The 15670-nt window shown below is 42.1% G+C and overlaps 1 protein-coding gene across 9 annotated transcripts in view; it reads right to left on the bottom strand.

The window, feature by feature from the left end:
* Positions 1-1654: 1654 nt before the first annotated feature.
* Positions 1655-15670, bottom strand: part of LOC125887652 (membrane-associated guanylate kinase, WW and PDZ domain-containing protein 2-like) — a 108855-nt gene continuing 94839 nt past the window's right edge. For 6 of the 9 annotated variants that reach the window (XM_049574632.1, XM_049574633.1, XM_049574637.1 and 3 more), the window contains 8 exons: positions 15390-15582; positions 13298-13537; positions 11301-11486; positions 9432-9726; positions 7042-7261; positions 6731-6874; positions 6016-6154; positions 1655-4966 (listed from right to left, as the gene is read on the bottom strand). In XM_049574632.1, coding sequence (XP_049430589.1) covers positions 4269-4966; positions 6016-6154; positions 6731-6874; positions 7042-7261; positions 9432-9726; positions 11301-11486; positions 13298-13537; positions 15390-15582 — 2115 coding nt within the window. In that variant the 3' untranslated portion in view covers positions 1655-4268. Of the gene's footprint in view, positions 4967-5569; positions 5659-6015; positions 6155-6730; positions 6875-7041; positions 7262-9431; positions 9727-11300; positions 11487-13297; positions 13538-15389; positions 15583-15670 lie in introns of all 9 variants that reach the window. The other 3 variants (XM_049574640.1, XM_049574641.1, XM_049574634.1) reach the window with 2 other exon arrangements.

The raw sequence follows: 15670 nt of genomic DNA, 5'->3' as shown, positions 1-15670 counted from the left end.
GCAAAGGATTTGCAACTAAATATTAAGTCTCATTCACTTTAATCTATTTTAAGTTTATATGTTCCAATACTTTTGCTCACCTAAAAATTTTGTGTTCCATTACAAATAATGCTATCTTCTAAGTTGTGTATCAGATCCAGATGTAAATACCTGGAAATAAAAGCTGAAATGTTGATTTCTTGTCTCATATTCATCTTTTGATGTCAAACCCAAATGTTTTCAGTCTACAACAAAAGTAAACGAATTGGACTCACTGTTCCAATACTTTTGGAGGGCACTGTAAATGTGGATTTTTACATAGAGAGGCTTCACTCATTCTCACAAAAAGGTGTATACATGAAATAAGATGTGATGTTTGCAGTAGTTAAGACCTCACAAACTCGAATTTAAGACTAATGACTTTTAAGGCCCTTTAAGGAGCTGCAGACACCCTGCGTCAAACTAGGTTCCCCTGGATCCTAAAAAAGTTTTTAGGGACATTGAATTAATCTAAAAATAAGGCCTTCATAAGTATTAAAATATTTTAAATCAGTCTTTCAAAATGCTAACATTTTGGGAGGAGACATGGAGGATATAGAAGATATGAGGGGTGACTGAAAAGTTTAAAGCCTCATGAAACAAACCAATGTACAGACTTTTCAGTGCTTGTACTCTTCAACATACTGTAATACCCCGTATTGGCAACACACTCTTCAGGTTGGGACCCTACACACTCCATGCCACGTTTGAATTCTTGTACCCAGCGTTTGACTGTGGCATATGCAGGAGCACTGTCATGTAAAGTATTGAGCATAACTTGATGGATTTCAGATGGTGAAATTTCTTTGAGATGAAGATATTTGGTCACAGCCCGACACTCCAATTTCTCCTTTTTCAACAAATCACTGACCACTATTCACTTCAAGAATCCGCAAAGATAAAACAAACAGTTCAAGATATGAACATGGTTAATGATAATAAGGAGAGGTTTTAGATCATTAAAAATATCATTTGGCTTGCCTAGCTAACCATTGTCTGGGTTAGGCTCAAAACTTTTCAGTCACCCCTCGTATAGGAGCTTTTTATCTGACACTGCAGTGTAAAATCTCAATTGGTAACATCTAGTTTTTAAAAATAATCTACAGAATGCCTCTTAAAGTAACATCACACATGAGGATAGCAGATCCAACACCACTCATACATTTACCACAACTGCATATTAACAAGTTTTTCAAGGTAAACTAAACAGATACATTTATGAGAATATACATCCATAGTTTTTTCCATATTCCACTCAAGAAAGTGTTTAATTTTTTTCATCATTTGCAGCATGTAGAGCATCTTACCTTTTTACACTGGACCAAAAAAGTCATGTTTTATGTCGTGATAAAGAGCAAGATTTTCCCTAACCCTAAGTAATTGATTCATCAATCAGTTTTAATTCTATGCTGCATTAAAAAGTCTTAAAAAGTCCCTTAGTTGTAGAAACCTTGTCCAAAATATTAGATTAAGAGATATATAAAACACAGAAAAGTAGCAAAAAAAACTCACATTTAAGAAGCTGGAACCTGAGAATATTTACATAATATTAATATTATAAATCCATTGACAGCTCTGGTCTCACCGTTGTGGCTACAAGTAAAACAATCTCTACAAAAAAATATTTTACACCATGTCAAGAGTTTATTTGACAGTATTTCAGAATATCTTTCAGTAAACAAGTTTTTTGTTTTTTAGCAAAATGTAATATATCAGTACTGTCGCATTTCATAAAAATAGTTCACGTCTTTGAAACTACAGTATCAATGATACAGTAAACCATATTTGTAGGAATACAGCTGTACAAGGTGAATAATACACAATTAACACTACACAGTTATACTTGATCTCAATGGGGATTTATGAACGTGCCATCCTTCACAGGTTCCAATAAAGCAGGTTTTTTGTTTTTGTATACAAAATCACTCACAGCAGGCAGGGGGACGGCCTGGACGGAGACAGAGGGCTGGATGACATTATTCTTTCACCTTTTCTGAACTGTGACATTTGTACATACAGTAAACACATTTCTACAGCCTAACGGCATGTTGTCATGCTCCTCGCTAACATGGTCACCGGTTTATCACATGAACCACAGTCAACTTCTCGAGTCGGCTCAGAAACATCCAGACCACATGTTTATACCCAGAAACCACTGCGGGTTAAGATCAGTCTTGGTGAAGCTTTATGCACGAGGTCGTACTTGTGTCCCAGTCTGCAGGTGCATTGTCTTGCAAAAAGCAGTTAACCAGTAGGCCTGTACCACTTTACATATGCACAGCTTGGATGTGCCATCGTGCTGCATTCAGTCAAATTGTCACAATGCAATGTGATTCTTTTTTTTAAACTCGTCTGATCCTCTGGTACTTAAAAGCTCTAGTGATTATTTTTTCAATGAGAGCAAACATCTTGTAGAGGGAGATGGATGATATCAAAATGGAGAAATGCAGGAGGATAGTGACTTCATCTCTCGTTTAATAGCAGCATGCCTCGACTCTGCCGGTATCAAAACCCTGTGATCAAACACACGTCTAAATGAATTTGTGTTCCGCGGATCATTTTGGGTACAGATTCAGCGAGCAATAGTTCTGCGTGTGACAATGCAAACTCGTTTTCTTTACAGAACAGACAAATAAAGCTGAAATGAGACTCATCTGAAATGACAGAAACCACGGCCCACTGTGATAACGACCCTGTCTGGATAAACGTTCACAGCTCCGCTCTCCCAGATGACTCTTAGAAGAGGATGTAATGCTACAGGCTACATTGTATCCCCCCTTTTTAAGCACTAGGGGACAAGGGCAATCATTGACATTGATAAGAGTGCATCAAGATAACTGTATATATACTGCTTGGTGTTAAGTCCGAAGAAAACAGGCTCCACAACTCAACAGTTTGCTGATATGTGTGCATGGTCATTAACATCTGTTTTGCAATCAGTTCCCAAAACAAATCACAACGGCAACAGCTCTGCATTAGTTTGAGTTAAGGCACTCCGCCCCACCTCATAACCATCGGCCTCCTCTTCTCCACACCGATGCCCCTCTCCCACAGTGATGTGGTACACTTAGCACAGTAAAAGGCATAGAAATGGGAAATATAGACTGGACAAAATTCTTCCGTTGAGCATTAAATGAATACAACACGGCTTATAATTCTGCACAATGACTGCATGGTTGACTTGTGATCAAGTTGTGTACATAACTCAGAACAGTATTATGAGTTCTTACTAAGCCGACTGTTTTCAGTCACTCAAAAGTTCAATTTGATGAAAAAAAGGATTTTCTTTTTGTCTCACACGAGTACCAACTGGTCATCTCCACAGAGGATAGCCTCTCTATGTTCTACGTCTAAAAGACATGTGAGTCCCTGTATAAGAACATGGTGGTTTTTATCCATGCGCACGACCGCTGCCTCCCTCAGCGGCCTGGGTTTGGTGACTTGCACAGTCTTTGATATGTAGTAATAGACGAGCCCATGGAAATAGTGATCCTAAAATACTGTCCTGGTGTTTTTTTTTTTCTTTTCTTTACAATGTATCTAACTACAACACTGCCTCAAAAACACCAACAGGTATGTTTTTGAGATTACCAAATGTACATATTTTTCACATCTTTACATTTACAGTATATGATATATTGGTAGGCATGTGAGATCTAACATATGTCGGGTTCGCCGGGCTGTCACTTGTTTCAGTGCCATGTCCTCCAGGAGCGTCAGAGTCACTGCCTCCCTCTGACAGATTTGTTGTCTCACTCTTCCCACTGCACGGAGAAAATGGAGCACAAGTAAATCTCTTGGAAGTACATATGTCTCTCTCCTGCGAGGAACCTTGTTCCATCTGAGGTTACGTTGCACAAACCAATCTGAGCCAGATACGGTCGAGCAGTTTAAAGGTACGCGTCGAAAGCACAGCTACACTCAGAATCAGACATCGTTGCTCCATCTGTGATCAGAACATTAACTGTCGCTTCTGAGGGTCCAAAACGCCTACTTATGGAGTTGTATCCATCAGTTTTACACTGTATGTTACAATAGCTGTGAAAGTTCCTCTGTTTTTTAAGGTGGTCGGTGTAATAATTATCTCGTAAGAACAAATGAAACATAAAAAATGATCTTAGAAGTAGATGGAGAAGAAAACAGGACAGAAAGAGAGGGTGAGGGAGATTTACTGCTTTTCTCACACATCCAATGGTGAACTGAATGAGGAGCCAGACAGTGTGATCCGGTCCAAACCAGCGAGATCCGTTCTACCTGCTGACTGTGGAGGTCCAGGACCTCAGGGTGCCAGGCAGTTTGTCAGACCCAGGGATGTTCCAGGGCCCAGGGGAGGCTGCTGCGCTCCTCGCAGGAGGCTCTTCCATGGTTTTAGAGGGGCAGCAGAGCCCACTGTGGCCACTGGCCCTATCATCCTCTCTGGGGAACAGACCTCTGGACACCAGCCTCTCCTGGAGGCTGACATGTCCATCTCCACTGCCTAGAGAGGCTCCATTCAAATTCACACTCACATATGGGTCCCAGGGCCAGACAGTGCTCATCGCCTGAGTGTGCAGGCCCTTTCTCTCACAGCAGGGGGAGCAAGTCTCCCTCTGCCTCTCTCTTCTTTCAACGGACCTCCCCACCAGGACAGCTTTGGGAGGCAAAGCCCGAGGCTGTCTGTCGCCTGGTCCACAGTCCACCTCTCCAGACCCCTGAGGGGTTCCCTGCCCCCTGATGATGCACTTCTGCTGGGTGGACCTGCCACCTGTAGCCCCTCTAATGGAGCTGTGGTCTGTCAGCTGTGGAGCTTTGTCTGCCATGCACACTGTGGCCTCTAGAGGGAGCTGATGAGGGGAGTCTGGGGCTGAGGCTGGATGGGATGAAAGCAATGGATTCGGGTAGGGTTCGAGGGTCACTTCCTGCAGGGCAGAGTGGGCTGTAGAAAAGGAATCCCAGGGGCCGGCACAGTCTGTCATGGGAGAAGAAAACACGCTCAGGTGGACTGAGATAAAAGCAGAGTGGCACAGAGCAGCATGCACATGCACACAGAGAGAAAGAGGAGAGGAAACGAGCAGAGAGAAAGAGACAGATGTACACAATAATACAACTAATCACCACGTCCTAATGTATCATCAGGCAAACTTGCATGCAAATGTGTGTGAGCAGCACACACACCAGACCACGTAGGCCTCTACATGTCCAGGCTAATCTACACGACTTCTACAAAAACAGACGTGTGTGACAGGATTCATTTAGTGCCTGAAAACAATTACCATATTTGTAGTTGTGTGACAGACTGATCCTGAGCAGATTGATTTCACACAGTCTACTTCACAGCCCTCTTCAGGATGATACAATTTCATCTGGAGGGTCACTTCAAACCATATTGCTCTCTTACTACAACACGCAGAAGCACCCACACACACACATACACACACACAAACACGGCAGCTATTTTCCCATGCGTAAACTCACGATCATGCATACACGAATGCATGCCGAGAGCACAGCTACACTGCACACAGATTAATCAGTATGGAGAGAGAGAGACATGCAGTTTTTTATTACAAACCGTGTCTTTAGAGTGGCCCATTAGGAAGAAATAGGGGGAGCTTAGTGTGTCACCTTTCATGCACATGGAGAGGTTGGAAGGTACCATTCCTGAGGGAAGGCAAGTAAAAGCCTATACCAATCATTAGACTTAAAGCAGAGGGGTTACACCACCGAAGGCTGTTATTCTACTGTCTGATCAAAATAATTGAACACATAAAGACAAGTGTAATTTCAGACGAGAGTAAAGAAGACTGTGGAGCAAGGAGTAAAATGCAGAGAGATATTAATGCATGTTAATATGTTCTTGAGTAAAACATATAGCATTTGCAGGAAAAAGCCATTCTGGTTGAAAAACAGTGATGTTGAACCTCAAACAACGAATCTCAAGTATGAAAATGAGAAAGAGATCAAGTCAGAGATTAAGGAGAGTTGGTCGTTAAAAGTCTTTGTGCCGGGAAAACCCACCATATTCTGGCACCTGTCCTGTGCCTCGCTTTAGCAGCAGCCTGACCCGCCTGCCTCCCGCCTTGATGAGTTCAATGGCGCGGGCGTGAGTCATGTCCCGAGTGCTGTCCCCGTTTATCTCTATGATCTGATCCCCTACCTGGAGGAAACACACAGAGGATAGGGTCGATTTGTGTCAGCTTCTGTTTATCCATGGAAAGTTGACTCTTCTACACATCCACAGTCGTCTGCTGGTGGGATCTCAACTGGAGCGACTGGGGAATAAGTGCCATTAAGTGCCTTGTTCAAGTGCACCTCAACAGGAAATGTTCAGGGTGAGCACAGGGCCTCTAGTCAGTGAGTTCACATGCACTTATACTTACTTACTTCCCCTCTTCCCCTAACCTTTAAGCTATTCCATGAAGACTACAGAGCAGACAGTAAAGTAAGATTTAAATTAACAGGAGTGATAGAAAATAAGCATGTTGCAGACAAAAAACAGCAGTGTTGTCGTCTCTGAAAAGGCGACAGTCTGTGCTTTATTAATTTTAACACCATCTTTAAATTCTGTGAAATAAATATATCACGCAACATGCTTGTTTTTAAATGGATGCCAAGATTTTGCTGCTTCTCGCCGCACGTCTGTGACTGGATTAATTTCTCCAACAAAACAACATTTTTCACTGGCAGCATCCCAATCATCTCCCAAAAAGCTTTTTCAACTTGGTCATCTCACCCTCATCCTTCCGTTACGTATGGCAGGACCATCTTCAGCAAGGCGCAGCACAAATAGGTCCATCTTGTACTCTCTGCCGCCGCGGATGCTGAAGCCAAAACCCTTTGCACTTTTCTCCAGCTCCACTGTGAAGTAATCATAGTCCTGCAGAAAAAAAAGGCGACTTGCAACAAACCCACCGCAAATAACAGTGTATGACCATTATGTTGAAAACAAAGATTACCAACAGCCTCTCCACAGTGTGGGGGCATGACTGTGTGCCGTGTCAGCACAGTGTTAAAGTGAGCAGATGGTTCTTGGTCTATCCGTACCTGTGGTCTGAAGTCAGGAGGCAACCCCAGAGGGAACTGTGCAGCTGCAGGGTGCTGTCTGAAGTCCAGCAGACCGGGTGGGTGTCTGTAGTCCAGCGTTGGCGGCTGCCGGTAATCAGTAACTGGTGGGTGACGATAGTCTACCGGAGGTTGCCTGTAATCAGTGAATGGAGGATGGCGGAAGTCAGGTTTGACGTCCTGTCTGGCTTTTACCTCTGACCTGTTCGGAGAGAGAAGGCAACATAATAAACGAGCAGTTTGTGCTGTGATGGGGAGAGCGTTGGTTTGAAGAAGCTTTAAAGACGGAGATGTCCTCACATGTCCACGTGTGTCTTCTCTTGTGAAAGTGGACAGTTTCCCTACCTGTGTAATATGGGTGTGCCATATCATATAGTTCATGATGATACCAATATCATTTTTAATATGATAAAAGAAATATGATAATGGCAATATTCTGACTTGTTGACATGATGATGTCATACCATTACTTACAGCAACAGCAAGCATGGCTATCAGAAAAACTGCCATTAGCCCCACCAAGCAGGAGTTAAGTTCAAAACGGGGAGTGGCTTCAGTAGTGCGGACATCCGAGACTACAGCCCGAACTTTTCAGACCCTTTTAGTGACAAGCTGCTCAGAGAAAGTTAGTGGCTCCTCTGGCAGCATCATGGCTTCGATCTTTCCCTCTCTCCCCATGTGCACGCAAGAAATGACGTCGCCAGGTCACTTAGTCATAAGCCTGGTTTAATGTAAGCCTACGTCAAGCTTCACAAAAAGGCTCAGTACCTGTGAATGTGCAATATTCTTCGTAATATCACAGCCTATGAAAAGTCTGTGTCTGATCCCAGTGCTGAGTTAACAGCAGGAAGAGTAGAGGAGAAGTAATATCATTATAGCATCACAGCTTCAGGTCCAGGTGGAAAAAAACAATTCAATTTTTGGGATTTTTCCAAAAGAGAAGAAAGGGTAAAAAGAATGTGTAGTTTTATATGTCTGCGTTACGTTTACGCAGATTACACTTCAGTAGAAGCAGACAAGCAAAGATGTTCCCAGGATTAGATAAGACCTGTCCTCGCTGTCATCAGGATGAAGCCACTCTGTTCCATTCATTTTGGAGCTGCCCAAGTCTTGCACTATACTGGTCGGCCATCTCTGAAACATTCTCTACCATTTGTAGAAAGGAGATATGTCCAGATCCAGGAATCGCATTATTTGGAGTAATGCTTGGGAGTGTCTGCACTTAGAGGTGCACAGGGTGATGCTTTTCTGTCATTACTGGCACGATGTTTAGTGTTAATTCACTGGAAATCCACCAAACCACCATCTCACAGTAAATGGGTGGAAAGTGTTATGGCACATCTCAAGCTTGAAAAACTCAGATACTCCATCAGGCGCTCTGCACAAACATTTTTTAAGGTCTGGAAGCTTTTCCTCTCTTATTTTGAACATAATTTTAAACCCGAACATTAAGTTTGGGTTCTCCTGACCCCAGAGTGTCTGCTTTATTCTGTAACTGTATTTGTATGTATGTCTATTTTTGTACGGAGCTTCGTATACCCTGCTGAGTAGTGTTATATGTTGTTATGATGAGTGTATGAATATGTTTGAAAGGCTCAGTAAAAAGATTTTAAAAATAACTAAGTTTACGCAGTCATATAAAACTATAAAACTTATTTTCTTGCAATTATGTGTTCTTGAAATTAATAATAAAATATTTTGTAGTATTTTGTCAAATCATCAAAAATATAATTAATACAAAAATACTTTGAAATATCATTATACTATTTTAGGGACATATCGCCCAGCCCTGCAGTGTAGACTTATGTAGAGTAACATTTGAGTCCAGTTTGATGAATAAGGATTAAGAAGTGTGTGCAGCACAAAAAGGATGGAAATATCACTCTCTGTTTTAAACTTTTATCAAGCTCCCACTTGTAAGATGGGCATAAATCCACAGCTTCGGGAGTGCTCCTCTTGATCTGAGACTCACATGCACACACCCATCCATGCACGCACGCATACTTCCATAGTTTTGACATGGAAGAGGGCCTGATCGCTGGGTTCCTGCATTATAGAGGAGATACCTTTCAGTAAATTATTCACTGACACTGTAAGAGCTAAGTGGTGTTACGCAACAAAGTAGAAACCAGCATGAGACTGAGAGTCTGACTGGGACAAAAGTTGTCTGCAGACACAGGTGTTCTCTTGAACTCACTGGCATGCAAGTAGGGGATGGCACGCACTCATCTGAAGACACCTTCTGATATCTGTCGCCTTTGAAAACTCCTTGCTCCGTCTTCTTCCAGTCAGCAAGACACACTATGCTTAGGGATTTTACAAAACGCTCCTGCTGAGTACAAACAAGAACATCCCTCTTAGCGCCGTCTTACCTGCCGTCGTGGAGGTAGAGCTGTGGAGGGGGGCCAGTGGGCTGGGTGACTGGGCTCTGCTGGGTTCCAGCTGGTGCAGGCTGGGAGGCTGCTGGTGCAGGTGGGCCAGTCACTGTTTGGCTCGTCTGGGCTGGTGTCTGGCCAGGCTGGGCAGGTGTTTGACCTGTCTGAGTGGTGGTTTGGCTGGGCTGGGTGCCTCCTTGGCTGGGCTGGGCTACAGGGCTGGGTTGAGTCTGGGGGCTGTGTTTCTGGGTCATGGGGCTCTGCTTCTCTGAGCTGGGGCCAGAATGGGAACCTGTGATGGACAGAAGGGGAGACAAGTTTTCACCTGTGTGGAAGATGTCAAATTATACAACAAGTACATCCGACCAAGCGATCTGATTTGTCAACGAGACATTTTGAATGAGATCAAACCAGCTGGAATGCAGACCTTCCTCATCACTTAAAATATTACTCTGCCATTTCCATGGCAACGTTGAAACTTTCAGAGCTGAATCAAAAACCATACGGCTTCAACATTGATACAAAGTGGATCATTATGTTGTTAATTTTGATTTAAATCAATTTTCTTTAATGAATATAATTTACAATGCTGTCAGACTGCTGCAAGCTGGAGAGCAAACAGTTTTGTGACTGCTGAGAAAATGCCAACAAATGCGGTTCGAAACTGAATATTTTATAAGATGGAAACATGTTGTGAGTTTTGGAAATGATAAGATCTATCTTTTTAAAATAAAACTTAACTGTTGGAATTGACAACGCTCTGAACTGTTATGGGAAATGTTTGGCTCACGTGAGCTGTGCCGGTGACTCGATGATGAGTTAATGACATAGCGCTAACCTAAAGTTACCCTATGTGTGTAGTTTGCTTAGTAGCTAATTCTGACCATGGAAAATTATTTTTTTTACAGCAGATATCTTAGTTACAACAAGACTGAGCTAGCTCGGCAGTTGTGTCTTTATGTGTGTGGTATATCTCTACAAAGCATTAATGTTAGCTCAAGTCGGCTGGCTGACTCAACAGGGACTAGAAATCATCTCTGTTGCTAGGTCATTACTAAGAGTCAGTCTACTTGCTGGAGTAATAAACTTGCTTTAATTACATAGGAGTCTACTGATATAACTGATTAGACAAACCCCATGTGTTTCCATGGAAACAGAGATAACATCAGCAAAAGAAGTGTTTTAATATGAGAGCGAATGGTCCCACAGTATGAATACATTTTAATTATATCTCTCGTTCCGTTGGTGACTGTTGTATAATCGCAGCATTACACAAGAGGGTGAGCTTTACCGTCATGACTGGGGCAACGGTGATGCCGCAGAACTGAGGCACTTGCACCAGTCAAGCACACCCTTTGTGTAATATTGCTTCATTCTGAGGGGAGGGATTAAGAACAGACTGACAAGGTAAACATACTCAAGACGCACAAGACCGCAATACTGGATTCATGTGAAATACATTTGAGAAATCTACTGAATTATCTGCTGTGTAACCTGAACGGGCCGCCAACCTTTAGCCTTGTTATACTGCTTAAAACAAGAAGACTAAAACATCTCAGTGTCATCAGATAAGACTGTGGTTCTGGCTGAAGTGTCAAGATCATGGTCACCATAACCAGAACATTTGAGGAACACCACTCCCCCTCACCTTGTGCTCCTCTCTGACTCACTGTATGTGAAACTGCCTTTTTACTTCACAAGACATTTGTGTGTGAGGATTTCCTTGGCCGAGCAAAATAAAATACATCCATATACGCCAAGGCAGACTGACTTCAGAGAATTTTCTTCTATACGGGAAAAATAACAAGCTGCCACACAAAAACTGAAGAGCAAATTTGGTTTTCAGTCACACACGCAAACACTCACCCTCCTCTGGTATGATGTGCAGTGTGACTGTTAGCCCGGCATCTTTAATGAGCTTGACAATGTCTGCGTGCGGCATGCTGATGATGGACTGCCCATTCACAGCCAGGATCCGGTCGCCCACCTTCAGCTTCCCACATCGGTCCGCAGGGCTGCCCTCGATGATACGTCCTATTTTATGGGGCACAGCTGGAAACAGGCAATAACAAGGTGGCTGTCAGCGGCAATTTCAAAGAATGATGTTAAAACGGTACTGATAAAACTCAACGCCGAAGTGGGGGGAATATCATTCAGAGTTGTATTACAACATGAACCTCGCCTTTGATCAAACAGTTTCAAACAACGCAGTCAGTTTTTAAACTTACTCTTCCAAATTCCTTATGAGGCACTGTCACTGCACATAAGCACTTACATTGTTCAAACCTGAAAAGAAATGCGATTATAAAAGTGTTTATGACTATTTTATGACAAAAACATCTCAACAAAACTGTTTTTTAGTTTCAGCTTTTATCAACACAGACAGAAAAATACAGAAAACTGAAAATTTCCACTTCAATATGAAACATTTCTGGACCCCCAAGCAGAGAAATCCCGAGGGAGTGTTGAACATGCACAGTTACATCCTGAACTAATGTTTGATATTATAATGACTACTGTATACCAGACCCAGTTCTGGGGTATGCATATTCTATATTCAGGTGTATGCAGAAACTTAGAGGAGGAAATATTCATAAAAAAACTCCTCAGTGTGCAATCAGACCACGCTGAGTCAAGAATCCCACAATCTGTTAAGAGATACCAGCTGCCGTTACTGCAAACATATGTTTAAAAAAGCCAAATGTAGGACTTTTAAATGCTCTTAATACTACCTTGGCATGAAATTAAGATGAATTTAAGACTAAATTAAAAAAAAAAGCTAAACTTAAAAAACAAGTAAATTTTGACCCCAGTTTGACCCCAGCTAATAAAACTTCTGAGGATACTGGACAGGCTAAAAAAACACCACTCAAGCAAATTAGTTAAGGAACATGAAGCCCAGTGGTTATTAGTAAATCAGATATAATGGATAATATACTTCTGACCCTGTTTCTTGAGTGGACATGCAGTACAAACACAGCTAGCATTGTGTGGTAAAACAAAAAAACACTTAACATATTTTAAACATATTTAAAACAATCAATAAAATGTAAATTATATTTAAAGAAGTATTTCACTGCTTGAAATTTGGTCTTTTGAAAAAACTGGGCTGTCTACGCAGTGGAAGGATGCAAATACTTCTGAAATTGGTGCTACATGACAGAAAACAGAGAAAAAGGGCTGTGGCATTCATTTTTGCTCAGCAGGTAGAAAACCTCCAACTTCCAGAATGCATTGCAACACACCACACCAATAAACACTCACGCTGGTGGGTGACCTAATGCAGGCTTGTCTGTTTCGACATAGGAAACAATTTGGTTGCCGACTGGTAACAAATCATCTCTAGTTAAAGTGAAACAGTAAGCTAAAAACATGTTTCTGAAAACATCTTGGGCTAAAAACCAGTAACAGAATCTTGGTTCATATTTGAACTGCCTCCATTTTTACAATCCAGGTAACAACATCTCACTTTCTGTTCACAAGTTCTCATAACACAGCCAAACAGTGCACTAAAATATGTTTCTGAAGACATTTTAGGAGTGAAACAGACAATACAATAACAGAATCTTGGTTTGTATTTGATCAGCGCTGCCTCGTTTTTTATTTGAGCAGGAAGATGTGGGCATTGGTAGGATGGAGGGAAATTAACCACAGTTCATTTACACATACTATCCACATTGTTAGGATACAAAGCTGATTGAAAATCACTGAAGTATCCCTTTAAATTGTATTAGTAGCAGAACCCCATAAAAAATCACTCTAGGACTCTAGTCACTGCCCTCAGGATGTTTGGTCATCAGGATTTACAAATCACCATTTGCGTTCAGTGACAATCTTCAGGGCTCGAGACAGAAACAACTCACTGATGACGGTGGCATTCTCCGGTCTGTTCAGGGAGCTGATGATGACGAAGCCGAAGCCCTCATTCTCCTTGCGGTGAATGACCACATCACTGGTTTGCAGGGCGGATCCCTCTGGAGGAGAGGTGGCAGTCGGGACGGCGACTGCCGGCGGGCCTGAAGCTGAGGCCGCATCGCTGCGTGGAGAGCTGTGTTGTGTCGACACAGAGCCGGGGCTGCGGCCATTCACAGGACACAGCTCACCTGGAGGAGAGGAAGCAGGAGAGGAGATAGGATGAGTCAAAGCAGCATCTCTGTTACTGTACAATGTGACCAATTTACTCTCAGTGGCGATTCATTTTAAAGCTTGTTTTAAGAGTAAGCAGCTTCTGATGAAGCCATTGGAGGAATTCCAGTTTAGCAGCGTGTTTTGCACGTTACAGTGCACTTCTCTACCTCCCACAGGAACTCTCTGTCAAAGTAAATTTTTTGCTTGTCTGTTTGTCACTGGACAGGTAGGACTCTTGTGTAGATATATGACCTTGCAACTGCACTGCACACAAACTGACTGTGCTGCAGTACTTATAGAGTAAACAAAGGATGGATCAATTATGTAATCACATTGATGATTACTGCTTGTTTTACTTTGTTCTCATAATTTGTGTTCATTTTCTCTGTTATCTTTTTGACTTATGACAACTCTAAGCCATATTAAATGAGTGTATGCTCTCACCCTGTTAATGATAGTGTTAGTGAATGCCTGCATGTATTATGAATAAATATTCTTGGTGTGAGTGTGTGCGTGTGAGTGTCTTATGACTAACTCAATCATTGTGTAACAGATGGGGGTTTTAAGGATGCATTGTTGTCAAGCACTGTGCTAAACTATGTTTTCTATTATTTTTTGTCCAAAATTATTGACAGATAAATACAAATAGTGTATATTACATAGCTGTAATTATTTCCTGTGATATGCTGCCTGGCGAATGCTATTTTCCAAGGAGGGTTTTTAGGCATTTCTCATTTGCAAATTATTATGTTATTTTTTTTAAAAAATAGATTAAGGATGGAAATTTGCCCTCCTCAATTTTTGTAATGATTCATCAAATGACTGATCATCATCCCCTTAATATGCAGTGTGAACCGACTCACCAGATGGTCACTGAACATCTCCTTCCTCATGTTGTTTTACATGTCAACCAGCAACAGAGAACACAACAACGCATACCAACGTTTTTGCCTGCTCTGTATCCACCGCGTATCACGCACAGTTGATCACTTACAGGTCTACTACACAGGTAACACAGTCTGCAGCATCAGTGACACACACGTTAAATATGGTGTGTTACTGCTCTTCTTGAACATATCTGGTTCAGTGTTTGTCTTTGTACAATAACAGGCTGATTGTGAGTGGCACCGGTGCACACATTGTCTGTGGCACACTGAGTTAATACTGAAAATACAGAGAAACACTTAGTGTCTGGTTTTTACAAAACAAGCCCATAAACAGACGGTGTGTCAGGTGTGTGCGCACTAGGATACAAATAGGAGCTCGTACAGACACAGCCTAATTTACCAGATCAGCAACCCTGACCATCACCCATTAGTGTTTTATTTTGAAGGTCCCATACAGTGACCAAAGTCAGATGTACATGTCACAGTTTAATGTAAAGCAGGGCTAGGTGCTATATTAATACTGTACACCTATCCACTCAATTAACAGAGAAATGCTGCAGTCTGTATTCAGAAACTGTGCCTTTAAACGAGCTGTCAGGATTTCTGTGAAGCTGTGATGTTGCAACTATACGCTATGAAGCCTTAGAGAGTAGAACGGACATTCCCATTCAAAACAACACAGCAGGATGTTCAGAGTGGTGGCCATTTTTATGCGTAGCCTACTGTTGCCACTGTATGTATGCATGATATACTATCACAGAATAGATGTGTGGGTGAGTACACACTGATCCAGCACACAGATTGTCAGCATGTGTGTCCTGTCCAAACTGCCTTTTTTAATTTGCTGCCAGTGAAAAGTGCAGCTTGTTCCCCAGTCCTGGTAAAGTGTGAAAGAAACAAACAAAACAAAAAAGAACAAAAAAACAAAACATGTCCTCACCAGGCGTTTGCACTCTCCTTCTCACAGTCAAGCTGACTTGACCATTGCGAGCGGCTGCGTGCATCAAGTCTATTACGTATTTGTGTGGTTTCCCAGCAACCACATTTTTATCCACAGAAATGAGCTCATCCCCGGGTCGAAGCCGCCCATCGCGCTCAGCAGGAGTGTTCTCTATTATAGCGCCAATAACAATCTGTTCAAAGAAAATCAATATTAGCAGCATAGATGAAGGTGAGGGGGATGAGACAGACACACAGTGGAATCACTCAGTAATTTCTTTA

Source organism: Epinephelus fuscoguttatus, linkage group LG4 (assembly GCF_011397635.1).
Source record: "Epinephelus fuscoguttatus linkage group LG4, E.fuscoguttatus.final_Chr_v1".
NCBI lineage: Eukaryota > Metazoa > Chordata > Actinopteri > Perciformes > Serranidae > Epinephelus > Epinephelus fuscoguttatus.
Note: the sequence above shows the minus strand (reverse complement) of the source record. Positions and strands in the feature narration are given on the sequence as shown.